General features: G+C 42.6%; 1 protein-coding gene across 1 annotated transcript; it reads right to left on the reverse strand.

Moving 5' to 3' along the window:
• Positions 1 to 11,492: 11,492 nt before the first annotated feature.
• LOC311492105 (uncharacterized protein) lies at positions 11,493 to 19,282 on the reverse strand. The gene is made up of 2 exons (XM_084550263.1): positions 13,144 to 19,282; positions 11,493 to 13,036 (listed from the first exon to the last, which is right to left on the reverse strand). The coding sequence occupies exon 1, from the start codon at positions 19,141 to 19,143 to the stop codon at positions 13,492 to 13,494; it is 5,652 nt and encodes a 1,883-aa protein (XP_084406389.1). The 5' UTR covers positions 19,144 to 19,282; the 3' UTR covers positions 11,493 to 13,036; positions 13,144 to 13,491.
• Positions 19,283 to 20,181: the final 899 nt, after the last annotated feature.

Below are 20,181 nucleotides of genomic sequence, written 5' to 3' on the forward strand. Positions count from 1 at the left end.
TGTATTTTGTGTCTGTGTGCGACGAACGGTATTTGAGTTGAAAGGTTTCGAAAATGCGTAGGAAAAAGTTTAATAATAATAACTAGACAATTCCCCTGCGGGAAATCGCGAGAGTGATGCAGTGGCCGCAGCAGTCTGCGATACCATGCTATATTGCTGTGACAGTACGATGCTACGATGCTACGATGATGCTACTATGCCAAGATGCTACAATGCTATGATGCTAAGATACTAAGATGCTATGATACTAAGATGCTACAAAGCTAAGATACCATGTTGCTACGATGCTAAGATGCTACAATGCAATTATACTAAGATGCTATGATGCTTTAATGATCACCTGTTCATATAGTCATAATATAATCCTGGTGAAAATATTTGCGACTAACGTTGCAAATAATTTCATGTTTGACTACAAAAAGTAATGGTCAAGTCAAGACAGGTATGAAAGTATTCGCGACTTACGTCGCGAATGTCTTTACTAAGTAGCATGTCTTTACTACCATGAGCAGCAGCTATAACAAAAAGCACAACTCAAATAGTCATTTAAGGCCTGGTTCCTTCTGACTGGATGGGTGTGAGTTTGATGTCATGCAGGGTACAACAAACCAAACAGGATGAGGAGGATGCAGTAGGCCTGGCTGAGAGAGAGAGACACTGAGAAGGGTCGTCCTTTACGCCCTTCTACAAACTGAAGGGCAGGTACAGGCAGCAGACCCCTCCCAGCTCCACCTGAAAGCCAGCATCAAATAAGGAAGAGAGTGGGAGGGATCTCACTAGGATCCCCAGACAAAGAACGAGCAAATCGTAACAATTGATCGTTAATCATAATAATTTTAACAATAAAACTCATCACTCCTACCTGAGCAATAGTTTAACAGTTTACGGCACAGTCTTACAGTTAGAAAAACAATAATATTAAACTTAACACATCCAGGCTGTAACAAGGAATCAGCGATGAAGTGAAGACCTTCAAATTGTCCTGCGAGTCCAGCTCTTTGTCTCATGTTGGACGTCACTGCAGTCTGTCTGGATCAGCTGGAGGAAAACTATAGGCAGACAAATAGACATGGCAAATAATGTTATGTAACATACTTAATATAACTCTTATGAGTGTTCAACAGCTCATTATTTATTTAATTAAAAACATCATATTATATTAAATTACTCCAATTATATATATATACTGTCATTAATGTTGTTGCAAGCCATAAATGTTTCCTACTTTATGTGGTGGAATAATATATTTTTCAGTTTGACACAGTTTAATTTAAAAATATCTTCCCTTTAAATTGTAAAACTTCAACATTATTACTGTGATAAGCACCCGCTAGCAAGGCGGCGAATTAGCCGGCGGCTAACCCCACTAGCCTCCGCGTTAGCTCACGGCGAACTGCCGCGGCTAATTCGTGTTTAACTCCCGCGGGTCCGCGGTTAAATCCCGGTTAGCTAGCGGTTAGTTAGCGGTTAGCTCGAGGCTAACACCGCGGTTGAGTCCGCGGCGTTAAGGTAGCGGCTAGCTAGCTCCGTTAGCTCCGCTAGCTTGCTAACATACATGAGCTATGCTGGAAGGCTAGTCGTCGGCTAAATCACTGGGCGGCTAGTCGTTAGCGTCTGTTAGCAGTTTAGCTATTCACTGACCTAATAAGATGAAGGAAACGGGTCAGGGATGTTGTGTCAGGAGTTTCAGCAAAGCAGCCAGATATAATTTGTGTTTAAAATAAAGGAAAAGGTCATAATGTCAGGTTCTGGCCCCCTACAGTACTGCAGTAATGGTTTGGGGGGTTTTAATGTTTTGGCAGATCATGTTTTCCACTGAGAGCTCTTTTCCCGCCTCTCGTCCCCAGCAGCTGCGTGTGTGAACGTGTGTAAGCTGGTTGGGGTCTGGTTGTCATGGCTACCAGGGTCAACTGCTCCTGTTAGAATGTCAGTTGGAAGACGGGGAAAGAGAGAGAAAATGCTGAAAAATCGCCTCGAACAGGAAGGACTTGTGGCCAAACCGTATTTCCAATCATTGAACCGACTTAACTTTGGGCATCTTGAGGCTTTCCTGAACGTCTACATATGCAGTTTGTGGGTAAAATGACGAAATGTGACCTATTCTAAGCGATTCAAAGAAAGGTTACGTCTGCTTTCCTCCAGAAATTTCCCTGCCTTTTTAACATGGCAGTCTATGGAGCTGTGGGTGGGTGTTGCTGGCGCATCTTTGTGTCTGACGCCAAAACTATAAGACTTACAGCTTTAGCAGACGAATTTGAGTGAGAAGACACATTTTCCTACGTTTCTATGTATAAATTATGTCTGTCGTGTGAAATTTGTGGCCACGGGAGCAGTTTCTGTGCAGTTTTTTGACTAACTTTCTTCTCCCCTCCTCACTCTAGCTGATGATGTCATCCACTCTAGCACAAACATTCCGCGCAATACACACCCATTATAAACCCTGAAATTTGAGTAAAAACCTACACAACTCTGAGGCCTCATAGTTTAAAAACGGTAAAAGTTGTCGACAAGTGAAGTGAATCTCTGAAGAGAAGGCAAGAGTACCTACGTTTTAAAGTTTAAATGAAGTCTCTCGGTTAAAGTATGCCAGAGCAGTTCATTGTTGAAAATGTCTGTTGAAATATTTTTTTTTTCGGGCTTCTCCATTCATTTCAATTGGGAAATTTGTCGCAGTTTTTTCGCGACTACGTCGCGAAAAAATCTTGTTTGAAAGAACTGTATAGAAGCACACCGAGTCCGATCGAGACGCACGTTTTGATGTATTTTGTGTCTGTGTGCGACGAACCGTATTTGAGTTGAAAGGTTTCGAAAATGCGTAGGAAAAAGTTTAATAATAATAATAAGAAGAAAAAACGTAGTGAAGAACAATAGTTTGCAGTGCTTCGCACTGCAAACTATTGACTCCCATAGCTTTGCTATGAGGGTCAATAGTTTGCATTGCGTAGCACTGCATCACTAATAATAAGAAGAAAAACGTAGTGAAGAACAATAGTTTGCAGTGCTTCGCACTGCAAACTATTGACTCCCATAGCTTTGCTATGAGGGTCAATAGTTTGCATTGCGTAGCACTGCATCACTAATAACTAGACAATTCCCCTGCGGGAAATCGCGAGAGTGATGCAGTGGCCGCAGCAGTCTGCGATACCATGCTATATTGCTGTGATAGTACGATGCTATGATGATGCTACTATGCCAAGATACTAAGATGCTATGATACTAAGATGCTACAAAGCTAAGATACTATGTTGCTACGATGCTAAGATGCTACAATGCAATTATACTAAGATGCTATGATGCTTTAATGATCACCTGTTCATATAGTCATAATATAATCCTGGTGAAAATATTTGCGACTTACGTCGCAAATAATTTCATGTTTGACTACAAAAAGTAATGGTCAGGTCAAGACAGGTATGAAAGTATTCGCGACTTACGTCGCGAATGTCTTTACTAAGCAGCATGTCTTTACTACCATGAGCAGCAGCTATAACAAAAAGCACAACTCAAATAGTCATTTAAGGCCTGGTTCCTTCTGACTGGATGGGTGTGAGTTTGATGTCATGCAGGGTACAACAAACCAAACAGGATGAGGAGGATGCAGTAGGCCTGGCTGAGAGAGAGAGACACTGAGAAGGGTCGTCCTTTACGCCCTTCTACAAACTGAAGGGCAGGTACAGGCAGCAGACCCCTCCCAGCTCCACCTGAAAGCCAGCATCAAATAAGGAAGAGAGTGGGAGGGATCTCACTAGGATCCCCAGACAAAGAACGAGCAAATCGTAACAATTGATCGTTAATCATAATCATTTTAACAATAAAACTCATTACTCCTACCTGAGCAATAGTTTAACAGTTTACGGCACAGTCTTACAGTTAGAAAAACAATAATATTAAACTTAACACATCCAGGCTGTAACAAGGAATCAGCGATGAAGTGAAGACCTTCAAATTGTCCTGCGAGTCCAGCTCTTTGTCTCATGTTGGACGTCACTGCAGTCTGTCTGGATCAGCTGGAGGAAAACTATAGGCAGACAAACAGACATGTCAAATAATGTTATGTAACATACTTAATATAACTCTTATGAGTGTTCAACAGCTCATTATTTATTTAATTAAAAACATCATATTATATTAAATTACTCCAATTATATATATACTGTCATTAATGTTGTTGCAAGCCATAAATGTTTCCTACTTTATGTGGTGGAATAATATATTTTTCAGTTTGACACAGTTTAATTTAAAAATATCTTCCCTTTAAATTGTAAAACTTCAACATTATTACTGTGATAAGCACCCGCTAGCAAGGCGGCGAATTAGCCGGCGGCTAACCCCACTAGCCTCCGCGTTAGCTCACGGCGAACTGCCGCGGCTAATTCGTGTTTAACTCCCGCGGGTCCGCGGTTAAATCCCGGTTAGCTAGCGGTTAGTTAGCGGTTAGCTCGAGGCTAACTCCGCGGTTGAGTCCGCGGCGTTAAGGTAGCGGCTAGCTAGCTCCGTTAGCTCCGCTAGCTTGCTAACATACATGAGCTATGCTGGAAGGCTAGTCGTCGGCTAAATCACTGGGCGGCTAGTCGTTAGCGTCTGTTAGCAGTTTAGCTATTCACTGACCTAATAAGATGAAGGAAACGGGTCAGGGATGTTGTGTCAGGAGTTTCAGCAAAGCAGCCAGATATAATTTGTGTTTAAAATAAAGGAAAAGGTCATAATGTCAGGTTCTGGCCCCCTACAGTACTGCAGTAATGGTTTGGGGGGTTTTAATGTTTTGGCAGATCATGTTTTCCACTGAGAGCTCTTTTCCCGCCTCTCGTCCCCAGCAGCTGCGTGTGTGAACGTGTGTAAGCTGGTTGGGGTCTGGTTGTCATGGCTACCAGGGTCAACTGCTCCTGTTAGAATGTCAGTTGGAAGACGGGGAGAGAGAGAGAAAATGCTGAAAAATCGCCTCGAACAGGAAGGACTTGTGGCCAAACCGTATTTCCAATCATTGAACCGACTTAACTTTGGGCATCTTGAGGCTTTCCTCAACGTCTACATATGCAGTTTGTGGGTAAAATGAAGAAATGTGACCTATTAAAGCGATTCAAAGAAAGGTTACGTCTGCTTTCCTCCAGAAATTTCCCTGCCTTTTTAACATGGCAGTCTATGGAGCTGTGGGTGGGTGTTGCTGGCGCATCTTTGTGTCTGACGCCAAAACTATAAGACTTACAGCTTTAGCAGACGAATTTGAGTGAGAAGACAAATTTTCCTACGTTTCTATGTATAAATTATGTCTGTCGTGTGAAATTTGTGGCCACGGGAGCAGTTTCTGTGCAGTTTTTTGACTAACTTTCTTCTCCCCTCCTCACTCTAGCTGATGATGTCATCCACTCTAGCACAAACATTCCGCGCAATACACACCCATTATAAACCCTGAAATTTGAGTAAAAACCTACACAAATCTGAGGCTTCATAGTTTAAAAACGGTAAAAGTTGTCGACAAGTGAAGTGAATCTCTGAAGAGAAGGCAAGAGTACCTACGTTTTAAAGTTTAAATGAAGTCTCTCGGTTAAAGTATGCCAGAGCAGTTCATTGTTGAAAATGTCTGTTGAATTTTTTATTTTTTTCGGGCTTCTCCATTCATTTCAATAGGGAAATTTGTCGCAGTTTTTTCGCGACTACGTCGCGAAAAAATCTTGTTTGAAAGAACTGTATAGAAGCACACCGAGTCCGATCGAGACGCACGTTTTGATGTATTTTGACCTGTGTGCGACGAACGGTATTTGAGTTGAAAGGTTTCGAAAATGCGTAGGAAAAAGTTTAATAATAATAATAACTAGACAATTCCCCTGCGGGAAATCGCGAGAGTGATGCAGTGGCCGCAGCAGTCTGCGATACCATGCTATATTGCTGTGATAGTACGATGCTACGATGCTATGATGATGCTACTATGCCAAGATGCTACTACAATGCTATGATGCTAAGATACTAAGATGCTATGATACTAAGATGCTACAAAGCTAAGATACTATGTTGCTACGATGCTAAGATGCTACAATGCAATTATACTAAGATGCTATGATGCTTTAATGATCACCTGTTCATATAGTGATAATATAATCCCGGTGAAAATATTTGCGACTTACGTTGCAAATAATTTCATGTTTGACTACAAAAAGTAATGGTCACGTCAAGACAGGTATGAAAGTATTCGCGACTTACGTCGCGAATGTCTTTACTAAGTAGCATGTCTTTACTACCATGAGCAGCAGCTATAACAAAAAGCACAACTCAAATAGTCATTTAAGGCCTGGTTCCTTCTGACTGGATGGGTGTGAGTTTGATGTCATGCAGGGTACAACAAACCAAACAGGATGAGGAGGATGCAGTAGGCCTGGCTGAGAGAGAGAGACACTGAGAAGGGTCGTCCTTTATGCTTCGCCTTCTACAAACTGAAGGGCAGGTACAGGCAGCAGAGCCCTCCCAGCTCCACCTGAAAGCCAGCATCAAATAAGGAAGAGAGTGGGAGGGATCTCACTAGGATCCCCAGACAAAGAACGAGCAAATCGTAACAATTGATCGTTAATCATAATAATTTTAACAATAAAACTCATTACTCCTACCTGAGCAATAGTTTAACAGTTTACGGCACAGTCTTACAGTTAGAAAAACAATAATATTCAACTTAACACATCCAGGCTGTAACAAGGAATCAGCGATGAAGTGAAGACCTTCAAATTGTCCTGCGAGTCCAGCTCTTTGTCTCATGTTGGACGTCACTGCAGTCTGTCTGGATCAGCTGGAGGAAAACTATAGGCAGACAAACAGACATGTCAAATAATGTTATGTAACATACTTAATATAACTCTTATGAGTGTTCAACAGCTCATTATTTATTTAATTAAAAACATCATATTATATTAAATTACTCCAATTATATATATATACTGTCATTAATGTTGTTGCAAGCCATAAATGTTTCCTACTTTATGTGGTGGAATAATATATTTTTCAGTTTGACACAGTTTAATTTAAAAATATCTTCCCTTTAAATTGTAAAACTTCAACATTATTACTGTGATAAGCACCCGCTAGCAAGGCGGCGAATTAGCCGGCGGCTAACCCCACTAGCCTCCGCGTTAGCTCACGGCGAACTGCCGCGGCTAATTCGTGTTTAACTCCCGCGGGTCCGCGGTTAAATCCCGGTTAGCTAGCGGTTAGCTCGAGGCTAACTCCGCGGTTGAGTCCGCGGCGTTAAGGTAGCGGCTAGCTAGCTCCGTTAGCTCCGCTAGCTTGCTAACATACATGAGCTATGCTGGAAGGCTAGTCGTCGGCTAAATCACTGGGCGGCTAGTCGTTAGCGTCTGTTAGCAGTTAAGCTATTCACTGACCTAATAAGATGAAGGAAACGTGTCAGGGATGTTGTGTCAGGAGTTTCAGCAAAGCAGCCAGATATAATTTGTGTTTAAAATAAAGGAAAAGGTCAAACATGACTGAGAAATTGTCAGTCAGTCAATGAGAAGAGCTATAGCTAAGAGGCCCAGCAGCTGTGTGAAAGCACCAAGGGAGACAGCTATGGTTTGGGGGGTTTTAATGTTTTGGCAGATCATGTTTTCCACTGAGAGCTCTTTTCCCGCCTCTCGTCCCCAGCAGCTGCGTGTGTGAACGTGTGTAAGCTGGTTGGGGTCTGGTTGTCATGGCTACCAGGGTCAACTGCTCCTGTTCGAATGTCAGTTGGAAGACGGGGAGAGAGAGAGAAAATGCTGAAAAATCGCCTCGAACAGGAAGGACTTGTGGCCAAACCGTATTTCCAATCATTGAACCGACTTAACTTTGGGCATCTTGAGGCTTTCCTGAACGTCTACATATGCAGTTTGTGGGTAAAATGAAGAAATGTGACCTATTAAAGCGATTCAAAGAAAGGTTACGTCTGCTTTCCTCCAGAAATTTCCCTGCCTTTTTAACATGGCAGTCTATGGAGCTGTGGGTGGGTGTTGCTGGCGCATCTTTGTGTCTGACGCCAAAACTATAAGACTTACACCTTTAGCAGACGAATTTGAGTGAGAAGACACATTTTCCTACGTTTCTATATATAAATTATGTCTGTCGTGTGAAATTTGTGGCCACGGGAGCAGTTTCTGTGCAGTTTTTTGACTAACTTTCTTCTCCCCTCCTCACTCTAGCTGATGATGTCATCCACTCTAGCACAAACATTCCGCGCAATACACACCCATTATAAACCCTGAAATTTGAGTAAAAACCTACACAACTCTGAGGCTTCATAGTTTAAAAACGGTAAAAGTTGTCGACAAGTGAAGTGAATCTCTGAAGAGAAGGCAAGAGTACCTACGTTTTAAAGTTTAAATGAAGTCTCTCGGTTAAAGTATGCCAGAGCAGTTCATTGTTGAAAATGTCTGTTGAATTTTTTTTTTTTTCGGGCTTCTCCATTCATTTCAATAGGGAAATTTGTCGCAGTTTTTTCGCGACTACGTCGCGAAAAAATCTTGTTTGAAAGAACTGTATAGAAGCACACCGAGTCCGATCGAGACGCACGTTTTGATGTATTTTGTGTCTGTGTGCGACGAACGGTATTTGAGTTGAAAGGTTTCGAAAATGCGTAGGAAAAAGTTTAATAATAATAATAACTAGACAATTCCCCTGCGGGAAATCGCGAGAGTGATGCAGTGGCCGCAGCAGTCTGCGATACCATGCTATATTGCTGCGACAGTACGATGCTACGATGCTATGATGATGCTACTATGCCGAGATGCTACTACAATGCTATGATGCTAAGATACTAAGATGCTATGATACTAAGATGCTACAAAGCTAAGATACTATGTTGCTACGATGCTAAGATGCTACAATGCAATTATACTAAGATGCTATGATGCTTTAATGATCACCTGTTCATATAGTCATAATATAATCCTGGTGAAAATATTTGCGACTTACGTTGCAAATAATTTCATGTTTGACTACAAAAAGTAATGGTCAGGTCAAGACAGGTATGAAAGTATTCGCGACTTACGTCGCGAATGTCTTTACTAAGTAGCATGTCTTTACTACCATGAGCAGCAGCTATAACAAAAAGCACAACTCAAATAGTCATTTAAGGCCTGGTTCCTTCTGACTGGATGGGTGTGAGTTTGATGTCATGCAGGGTACAACAAACCAAACAGGATGAGGAGGATGCAGTAGGCCTGGCTGAGAGAGACAGACACTGAGAAGGGTCGTCCTTTACGCCCTTCTACAAACTGAAGGGCAGGTACAGGCAGCAGACCCCTCCCAGCTCCACCTGAAAGCCAGCATCACATAAGGAAGAGAGTGGGAGGGATCGTCACACCTCCACCAGGATTATATTATGACTATATGAACAGGTGAATTATTATGATTAACGATCAATTATTACAATTTGCTCGTTAATCATAATAATTTTAACAATAAAACTCATTACTCCTACCTGAGCAATAGTTTAACAGTTTACGGCACAGTCTTACAGTTAGATAAACAATAATATTAAACTTAACACATCCAGGCTGTAACAAGGAATCAGCGATGAAGTGAAGACCTTCAAATTGTCCTGCGAGTCCAGCTCTTCGTCTCATGTTGGATGTCACTGCAGTCTGTCTGGATCAGCTGGAGGAAAACTATAGGCAGACAAATAGACATGTCAAATAATGTTATGTAACATACTTAATATAACTCTTATGAGTGTTCAACAGCTCATTATTTATTTAATTAAAAACATCATATTATATTAAATTACTCCAATTATGTATATATACTGTCATTAATGTTGTTGCAAGCCATAAATGTTTCCTACTTTATGTGGTGGAATAATATATTTTTCAGTTTGACACAGTTTAATTTAAAAATATCTTCCCTTTAAATTGTAAAACTTTAACATTATTACTGTGATAAGCTCCCGCTAGCAACGGGGCGAATTAGCCGGCGGCTAACCCCACTAGCCTCCGCGTTAGCTATCGGCTAACTGCCGCGGCTAATTCGTGTTTAACTCCCGCGGGTCCGCGGTTAAATCCCGGTTAGCTAGCGGTTAGCTCGAGGCTAACTCCGCGGTTGAGTCCGCGGCGTTAAGGTTGCGGCTAGCTAGCTCCGTTAGCTCCGCTAGCTTGCTAACATACATGAGCTATGCTGGAAGGCTAGTCGTCGGCTAAATCACTGGGCGGCTAGTCGTTAGCGTCTGTTAGCAGTTGAGCTATTCACTGACCTAATAAGATGAAGGAAACGGGTCCGGGATGTTGTGTCAGGAGTTTCAGCAAAGCAGCCAGATATAATTTGTGTTTAAAATAAAGGACAAGGTCAAACATGAAGTTGTCATTCAGTCAATGAGAAGAGCTATAGCTAAGAGGCCCAGCAGCTGTGTGAAAGCACCATGGCAGACAGGGATGGTTTGGGGGGTTTTAATGTTTTGGCAGATCATGTTTTCCACTGAGAGCTCTTTTCCCGCCTCTCGTCCCCAGCAGCTGCGTGTGTGAACGTGTGTAAGCTGGTTGGGGTCTGGTTGTCATGGCTACCAGGGTCAACTGCTCCTGTTAGAATGTCAGTTGGAAGACGGGGAAAGAGAGAGAAAATGCTGAAAAATCGCCTCGAACAGGAAGGACTTGTGGCCAAACCGTATTTCCAATCATTGAACCGACTGAACTTTGGGCATCTTGAGGCTTTCCTGAACGTCTAGATGTGTAATTTGTGGGTAAAATGAAGAAATGTGACCTATTCTAAGCGATTCAAAGAAAGGTTACGTCTGCTTTCCTCCAGAAATTTCCCTGCCTTTTTAACATGGCAGTCTATGGAGCTGTGGGTGGGTGTTGCTGGCGCATCTTTGTGTCTGACGCCAAAACTATAAGACTTACAGCTTTAGCAGACGAATTTGAGTGAGAAGACACATTTTCCTACGTTTCTATGTATAAATTATGTCTGTCGTGTGAAATTTGTGGCAACGGGAGCAGTTTCTGTGCAGTTTTTTGACTAACTTTCTTCTCCCCTCCTCACTCTAGCTGATGATGTCATCCACTCTAGCACAAACATTCCGCGCAATACACACCCATTATAAACCCTGAAATTTGAGTAAAAACCTACACAACTCTGAGGCTTCATAGTTTAAAAACGGTAAAAGTTGTCGATAAGTGAAGTGAATCTCTGAAGAGAAGGCAAGAGTACCTACGTTTTAAAGTTTAAATGAAGTCTCTCGGTTAAAGTATGCCAGAGCAGTTCATTGTTGAAAATGTCTGTTGAATTTTTTTTTTTTTCGGGCTTCTCCATTCATTTCAATTGGGAAATTTGTCGCAGTTTTTTCGCGACTACGTCGCGAAAAAATCTTGTTTGAAAGAACTGTATAGAAGCACACCGAGTCCGATCGAGACGCACGTTTTGATGTATTTTGTGTCTGTGTGCGACGAACGGTATTTGAGTTGAAAGGTTTCGAAAATGCGTAGGAAAAAGTTTAATAATAATAATAATAAGAAGAAAAACGTAGTGAAGAACAATAGTTTGCAGTGCTTCGCACTGCAAACTATTGACTCCCATAGCTTTGCTATGAGGGTCAATAGTTTGCATTGCGTAGCACTGCATCACTAACTAGACAATTCCCCTGCGGGAAATCGCGAGAGTGATGCAGTGGCCGCAGCAGTCTGCGATACCATGCTATATTGCTGTGATAGTACGATGCTACGATGCTACGATGATGCTACTATGCCAAGATGCTAAGATGCTAAGATGCTATGATACTAAGATGCTACAAAGCTAAGATACTATGTTGCTATGATGCTAAGATGCTACAATGCAATTATACTAAGATGCTATGATGCTAAGATACTACAATGCTAAGATGCTTTAATGATGCTACAATGCTATGATGCTAAGATGCTACAATGCCAATTTGCCACAATGCTATCATGCTACCATGCTACCATGCTATGATGCTAAGATGCTTTAATGATGCTACAATGCTATGATGCTAAGATGCTTTAATGATGCTACCATGCTATGATGCTAAGATGCTTTAATGATGCTACCATGCTATGATGCTATGATGCTACAATGCCAATTTGCTACAATGCTATCATGCTACCATACTATGATGCTAACATGCTTTCATGATGCTAAAATGCTATGATGCTAAGATGCTACAATGCCAATTCGCTACAATGCTATGATGCTACAATGCTAAGATGTTTAAATGATGCTTTAATGCTAAGATGCTAAAATGCTATAATATACCTTTAACTAAGCTGAAACTATAAGATAAGTGATAAAACAGCCATAAACAGACAGTTTGCAACAGAAATTAAGTTTATTTTTCAACAAAACAATCAAGGAACACGAAAACATCTGATGAGTCGGTAAAAAACGTTAATCTAACAAGAAACAAAGTTGTAAAAACACGGCCACCGAACCCATCACGAAACTAAAGATACAAAGGAAAAAAAAAAGTCCTCTGGACGTCTTCTTCCTGGATCTTGGGTCCTTGATCCTGGATTTAAAAGATCAATAAGTTAGAGGTTTCAAATCATCATGGAGACATTTGATCACAAACTTAATGAAATATTACTTCCCTTATTGTTGTTGTGTTGCTGTCTTCTGGACGTCTTCTTCCTAGATCTAGTTCACACAATTTAAACAAAAACAGACATAAGTTAAAGGTTCAAAACATTAAGTTAAAACATTTGATCAAAAAATGTGAAATATTACTTCCCTTATTGTTGTTGTGTTGCTGTCATCTGGACGTCTTTTTCCTAGATCTAGTTCACACAATTTAAACAAAAACAGACATAAGTTAAAGGTTCAAAACATTAAGTTAAAACATTTGATCAAAAAATGTGAAATATTACTTCCCTTATTGTTGTTGTGTTGCTGTCATCTGGGCGTCTTCTTCCTAGATCTAGTTCACACAATTTAAACAAAAACAGACATAAGTTAAAGGCTCAAAACATTAGTTAAAACATTTGATCAAAAAATGTGAAATATTACTTCCCTTTTTTTTGGTGTTGGTTTGCTGTCTCTACTGGAGAGAGATCAGCTGTGGTCCTCTTGATGTCTCCTTCTGTTGAACATGAATGACAGTAAAGACAGAACAGACAGACAGGAGAAGAGAAGGGAGGTTAGTTCAAATATTCAATGTGATTAATCATTTTAAAGAGAGATACTCACCTTTTGATGGACCTGGTTGACACGTAGATTGTCGACCTGTAACTTACATGATTTAATTTACAATACATGATTTACATTATTTAGGTTAGCTAATGTAATTTAAATAATTACATTAGCTAAGCTAATTACAAAATATTTAACATTATACATTGAAAGCCGTTCTCATCATCTCAATAGATGATGAGAACGGCTTGATAAGATAATGCTGACCCCTTTGTTACATTAATAAATATAAAAAAACACTACATCAATACATGATTCAACTATTTCCAGCCAACACATGCCATTACAACATCATGATTAAAGTCACACTTACTTTTCTATGGACCATGTGTTGGCTGGAGAGACTTAGTCAGTCAAAATACAATAGACTGGACTGTGGTAACTGTAATAAGTTTGGAGAACACCTGATTGAAGACATTTATCAGGATGTGAAATATAAATGTGATCAATCAGAGTGTTCTTCTCAGTGGTGGATTCACTAATTAGTTGAGTGTAACCTCTGGCCTGAAACAAGTCTTTTATACTTTTTTTGCCTTTACTGAGGAGATCCTCATTAAAGTCGCCACAAACAATGATGGGCTGGTGATTTATCACGTCCAATGAGTCTAAGAGGTTTCTCAAGTTTTGTAAGAACATAGACCATCGGAAATTTGGTGGTTTGTAAACAGTCGCTAAAAGTAGTTTGACTGGAGCCTCAATTTTGATGACAACAAACTCCAAATCAGTGACCTGGTGCATGTACCTGCGAGGCTCTGCTTGCACGTTGCCTCTACAGTACACTGCAACTCCACCTCCATCTTTTCGAGCCATGTCCACACAGCTGTTGTAAGACAGCAACCTACTGCGTGTGAACATGGTGTATCCCTCCAGGTCGAAAATTGGGGATACAGAGGACCCTGACAAATGTGTCTCTGTGAGGCACAGCACGTCTGCTAGTTGCAGTTCGTGATGAGCCTTCAGGTCTGAAATGTGGGACGGAAGTCCCTGAGTATTGTGGTGGATGATTGTCAAGGTCTTTGGAGTTTGTTCCATCAATCTATAAAATGCTAACAATGGTCGACAGCTCTGGAAAGAGGCTTGAGGCATACTTTCCAGAGCTGTCTTGATTTCGGGGTCAGCATATATCTTTTTCTCGTCGAAGTCACAGATAGTGAGACCTCCCAGCGAAGTTGTGCGGCTGAGCGCTACATAAGCCATGCCCGGTTCAAACACGCGCTTCAGACACACAACCGCTGACGCCATCGTCATACCTTGAACTTTGTGGGCCGTACACGCAAAAGCCAACTTCATGGGGAACTGGCGCCGAATGACCCCTTTTGTGTTACTCAGGCTCTCCTCAGATCTTTCAATGTAGGCCAGATTGTCTGAGGGACCCAAGATCTTTTTGCGGAATCTCTGTCCTGCTGTGGGATTGTCCAGCTCGAGTCCAATTAACTTAACAGACTTTGGCTCGCTGTCCGTCATTACAATGTGCGAGATGGTTCCGAATGTTCCATTAACAATTCCGTCCTCCACGTCGAGATTCCTGGTCAACATAACGCGTACTCCTGGAGCAGCCACTATGTTGTCAGGCAAATCTCGCTTGGTGCCGTTAACGTTCGACACTATCGTCATGCAGCCGGTCGTAGGCATTTTCCTATAATCCCGAGCTGCGATGTCGATAGCGTCGTCGTGGAGGGAGGCTACAGTACCAGAGTTGTGACGGTCAACTTCTTTGTTGGTAGCAAAAATGTGTAGCCTATCTACTGGACAATCTTTGACGTCAGCCACTGCCTGTGTGAGCAACTCTCTGTCCTCATCACTCAAAGGATCCAGCTTTTGCTTCACTCTGAGGCGGTTCAAGAGTTCAGCAAAAGCTCGATCGTCCTTCTGTCGCATGATCTCTGTAAGGATGACCATCTTGAAGTGATCCTTCCAGAGATCAAACTCAGTCTCCTCATACACACACAGTGGCTTGGCTCTGCCTAAAGGCGGCAGTTGGTAAAAGTCACCAACAGCGAGGACAGAAATCCCCCCGAACGGCTTCCTGTTTCCTCGGATCTGTTGAAAACGCCAGTTGACGTAAGCAAACAGCTCCTTGGAAACCATGGAGACCTCATCGATGATGAGAATCTCCGCGTTGGAAAGTGTCGCTCGGACCTCATCCAGGGCGTTGCCGAGACCTTGATACGGTGCCTTCAAGGACCTCGGCAGTTTGAGCAGTGAGTGCAACGTGACGCCTGAAATGTTGAAGGCTGCTGTGCCAGTGAAGGCAGTCAGCAGCACTGCAGGCTGCGTCATGTCTGCTTGGTCCCTGAATCTGGGGAGCTCACGCAGAATCCTCGTTGCCTCCTGGTGAACGCACTTGATTACGTGCGATTTACCACAGCCAGCTCCCCCTGTCAAAAAGTAATAAAACGGCTCTACATCGCGGCCCCACACCAGCTCAAAGCACCACTGACGAATGCTGTAGAAGATAGAAGCCTGCGTTTCGTTCAGACTTTGATACATTTTTCTAACAAAGTCTGGACTCAACTGCGGCGCTTCTATCCTCGGCATGGAGCTCCCCCTATCTCTAGTGACCTGAAACTCTGGGACCTCTCCTGGGTCTTCGTGCTCGGCAGGTTGTCGCTCTGCAAGACACTCTAACCGTTCAGCTTCTACTTCAGGCGCAAAACAGTTCCACTCATTAACTATAGGGCCCAGCACCTGATACTGTTCTAACGCTTCGTCGATCCTTTTACCCTGACCTTCGTAGCGTTTTTTGTTACGGGTTACGAGATCTCTAACACTCATACCCGGGATCTCGCCACACGTATAAAACTGCTCATAAGTGGGGTTAGCTTCATCTCTCAGGTCGTCATCAGATCGGTGTGGGAGATAAAGTTTGAGCAGTCGTCTATAAAACTTCTCAGGAGCTTTCTTCTCTGAGAACCGAGGAAATCTGATAATTGCCGGCTTTCCAGCAGTTCTTTTCTGAATAAAGCCCATTTCATTCAGGAGGGGGATGGCGCTTTTACTTTTAGTTTGCTCACCGTACAGCACCCTGTACTCTGACGCAAACTCGGCCATGCACATACGCGCAAACTCAGCACCGCGAGGTCTGTTGACGTATTTTTCTGGCAGGCCGGACATCCACACCTCCTCTGAACCCGGTTCCATCTGTTGGAGTCTACCGATAGGGTGACTCATCCTCAGACCGTCCTCGTCGGTCTGAAGGAACACCACGGTCCGGGAGCACCTCTTCAGCCGTAAGCTGCAGGTGCGAGCAACAGCCTCTTGAGCGCTGACTTCCCTATGTTTAGCATAGGCCTGCATGATCTGCTTCATTTCGTCACGCTCGTTAACATTGGACTGTTTAACATTTCCGATGACGTTCTTAAGGAATTGCGTCATCTCGTGCTCCGGCTTGGACACGTAGGACATCATGTACATTATGCAGCTATAATCGTCCACAACGTACTGAATGTCCATGTTGGCGTTCCAGGCTCGGAGCAGGTCTGGGTTATAGGCGTTAACCCAGCAATCGTTTGGATGCCGCTTCAGGATCACGACATGGCTGCTCGCCAGGCGGTGGACAAGGGCTCGGTATTCCGTGTACGTCAAGCCGCACTGGTCGAGCAAGTCTGTCAAACTACTGAATGAAGCGTTTGCATCCAAGAGCAAGTCTCTAACTTGCTGAAGTTTGACTTTGGCTTCCTTTCGCTTCTTAGCGAGTGCCCGCTTCTGCTCCAGTATTCTGGCGACCTCATCTTGGTTCTGGTCTTGATCTAAAGGTTTTGAGGTGCCAGCACTAATGGGGGGTCTAGTGATGAATGTATCATCCATGGGCTGCTTCGGGAAGCCAAACCTACAGGCAACGTTGCCTTTTTTGCAGGACTTGGAATGTTTCCTGCTGTGAACCTGAACCTCTGAGACAATTCTGTGGAGCTCCAGGTCTGTCTCAGGATCAGGCATCTTGCATGTTATGTACCTATCTATGAAAGCCGCGACCTTCTGGTCGGACTCTTCTTCAAATTTAGGTGCATTTTTAATCCAAATTAGCATGTGGATGTGGGGACTTCCTCTAGCCTGGAACTCAACCCTATAAAAATAATCCTCCACCTCGCCAATGGGCTGCGCTGGTGAGAGGAGAAGGTTGGTCATCAGAGCGTCGACTCTCTTTTCAAACATGCGCATTACTGTGACCGGATTGCTCCGCAGAATGTCGCACTTTGATTTCCAGTCGAGCTCTGAAAAGTCCCCGTGTTCTCCCTGCTGAGCTTTGATGACCTCTATGACCTCAGGCCATCTCATCTCAGCAGCCGAGAACGTGACAAAAAATGTGGGTTTGCCTATTTGTCGCACCATGGCGTGGACGTCTTTCAGAGTCTTGGTCCAATAGGCTGGAGTGCCTCTGAGAGGCTGCATGAAGCGAGTTGCATCTTGGCTCATAATGAGCCGCTGCACCTCGTCTTGGTCCAGGAGCATGAGGTTGTTAATACGACGGCCGTCTCTAGCTCTGGACTTTCCTTTGCGCATCTGAATTGACATGCTGTTTGTCGCCAGGTGGGTTTCTGTGACAAACTGCGCAAAGAAAAGGTAGCTTTGGTCGCTAGCGAAACGTGTATCGACAGCAAACAACCTGCAGTTAAAATACATGCTAGGTGACAGGGAGAAGGTTCTGGGTTCATCCAGTGTGTTCTCTCCTGTCGGGAATTGCACAGGGAAAGCCATGGCTTCAAGCTTTGGTATGGTGAAGAAGCCTACTGGTCTGTTGCCCTGGGCGGGGGCAATGCTAAATATTCCATCACCATACGAAAGACTCTCCTGTGCAATGTCAGGCGGCTGCATACACGTGTCCAGAGTCAGGCCAGGCCTCAGCTCCTCCTGTTCGTCGTCAGCTCCCTGAGGCTGCTGACTTCTACTAGAGTCTGGGTCGTTCTGACTAGAAAAAACTTCCTCTAAGTCTTTGTCCATGTCTGGGTCTGGCTGCTGCCTTTGTGGTTGGTCTGGGTCGTTTTTCCTATTAAAGACCTCCTCGAGGTCCACGTCTGCCTCAATGTCTCCCTGATGCTGCTCTGACTGAGCAGCATCAGCAACATTGAGTTGTGAGTCGTCATCGTCGACTGACTCATCAAAAACAACACTATCGTCTATGGATACATCCTGATACTCAGAATGTATCCTTTTAAGTGTGGCGAGACTAGCTAATACATTTCTCATATTAACAGTATAAAAGTGCTGGTAGCCCTTGTAGTTAATGCGCCTCTTTAATTTAACCTGAAGTAGTTGTGACTCAGATCTGGGTCTTGGGAGACTGTTGACTGTTGCTTCCACCTCTGATGGAACACAGACAACAGCTCCATGGACTGCTTTTTGTTGTCCTTTCGGCAGAGCGACAACCTTAGCAAAAGGCAGTATTTTAGCAATTAGCTGCCTCTCGAGCACGTTGAGCCTCGCTAACTCTGGGGGGATGGGCGACAACTCTAAGTTGTTCGCCGTCGCAACCGGTGGCATCCGTCCTCTCTTCAAGTGGCTGTCACACGTGTGACAGATCCACTCTTTTAGTCGCTCGTGTGTAACAGAGCAATGTGCAGCGCAGTCGTTGTCACAAAAGTGGACATAGTTTCCTGTTAAACAGGATGCTGCCACTGCAGGTTTTTGTCTATATTTTTCTCTTTTGCACAATCTGACCTGATTAGGAAACATTGCTCTGTTACACACGGTGCAGACATACGTCGGCCCGTGTCGAATAGTTTCACGAAACACTGTGATGGCGGCTTCCATCACAGGATTTATTAACGGCTGCGGTTGGGGGGGGTTATAGGGCACGATCCTTCTATATTTTTGTTTGATCCTTAATGCGTTTTGCATCTTGTTAAAGATGCAAAAAGTAGCATTTGTTGCGAGTTTAGTTACTCTGCGTTGGATACAGCGTAACCTAAACTCAGGATCATTGTGATACCTTCTATTTAAACTTTCTTTTTTCTTTTGTCTAAGTCTAAGATTAGATTTGTACCTAGTTAACATGTACATTTTCTTTTTGGTACAAAAATCAGGATCTGCCCTATATTTCTGTTTAATGTAATTTTTGTGCCTACTCTGAAAGGCAGGATCCTCCTTATACTTTTCTTTAATATAATTTTTTTGCCTAGTTTGAAAGGCAGGGTCTGCCTTATACTTTTCTTTAATATATTTTTTTTGCCTAGTTTGAAAGGCAGGGTCTGCCTTATACTTTTCTTTAATATATTTTTTTTGCCTAGTTTGAAAGGCAGGATCCTCCTTATACTTTTCTTTAATATAATTTTTTTGCCTAGTTTGAAAGGCAGGGTCTGCCTTATACTTTTCTTTAATATATTTTTTTTGCCTAGTTTGAAAGGCAGGGTCTGCCTTATACTTTTCTTTAATATATTTTTTTTGCCTAGTTTGAAAGGCAGGGTCTGCCTTATACTTTTCTTTAATATATTTTTTTTGCCTAGTTTGAAAGGCAGGGTCTGCCTTATACTTTTCTTTAATATATTTTTTTTGCCTAGTTTGAAAGGCAGGGTCTGCCTTATACTTTTCTTTAATATATTTTTTTTGCCTAGTTTGAAAGGCAGGATCCATGTTATATTTCTCTGTAAAAATTTTTTTCTTCCTGCTCTGGAAAGCAGGATCGGCCCTGTATTTGTCTGTATAATGTTTTTTTCTACTGCTCCGGAATGTTGGGTCTTCCTTATATTTTTGATTAAGTTTTATTTTTTTTGTATTTTTAACTTTTGAATAATAATTTCTGAAAGACAGTAACCGTTGTTTCCTATGATTACTGTCTTGGGAATGTTTTATTTTGTTTGCTTCTATTTTTTTAATTCCAAATTCCGGGCAGTTGTCATACCTATTTTTTTCATTAATGTTTTTTTCACATTTGATAACATGGCTGTCACTTTCCCTCCTTTTAACTTTTTGTCTTCGTTGTTTACCTAATTTACCTAGTTTTATGACTGGAGGGAGAGCTGTCCTGGAGACTTCTAAATCTACTTCTACCGTCGGTTGTTGAAGACCTTCACTGGAACCGACGGCTTCAAATGACACAGG

This window comes from Chelon labrosus, assembly GCF_963514085.1.
Source record: "Chelon labrosus genome assembly, chromosome: 8".
In the NCBI taxonomy this organism is placed as follows: Eukaryota; Metazoa; Chordata; class Actinopteri; order Mugiliformes; family Mugilidae; genus Chelon; species Chelon labrosus.

What these genes read in the sequence shown, in the direction of transcription:
- LOC311492105 (XM_084550263.1), bottom strand. Translation starts at nt 19,143, where the DNA reads ATGTACATGTTAACTAGGTACAAATCTAATCTTAGACTTAGACAAAAG.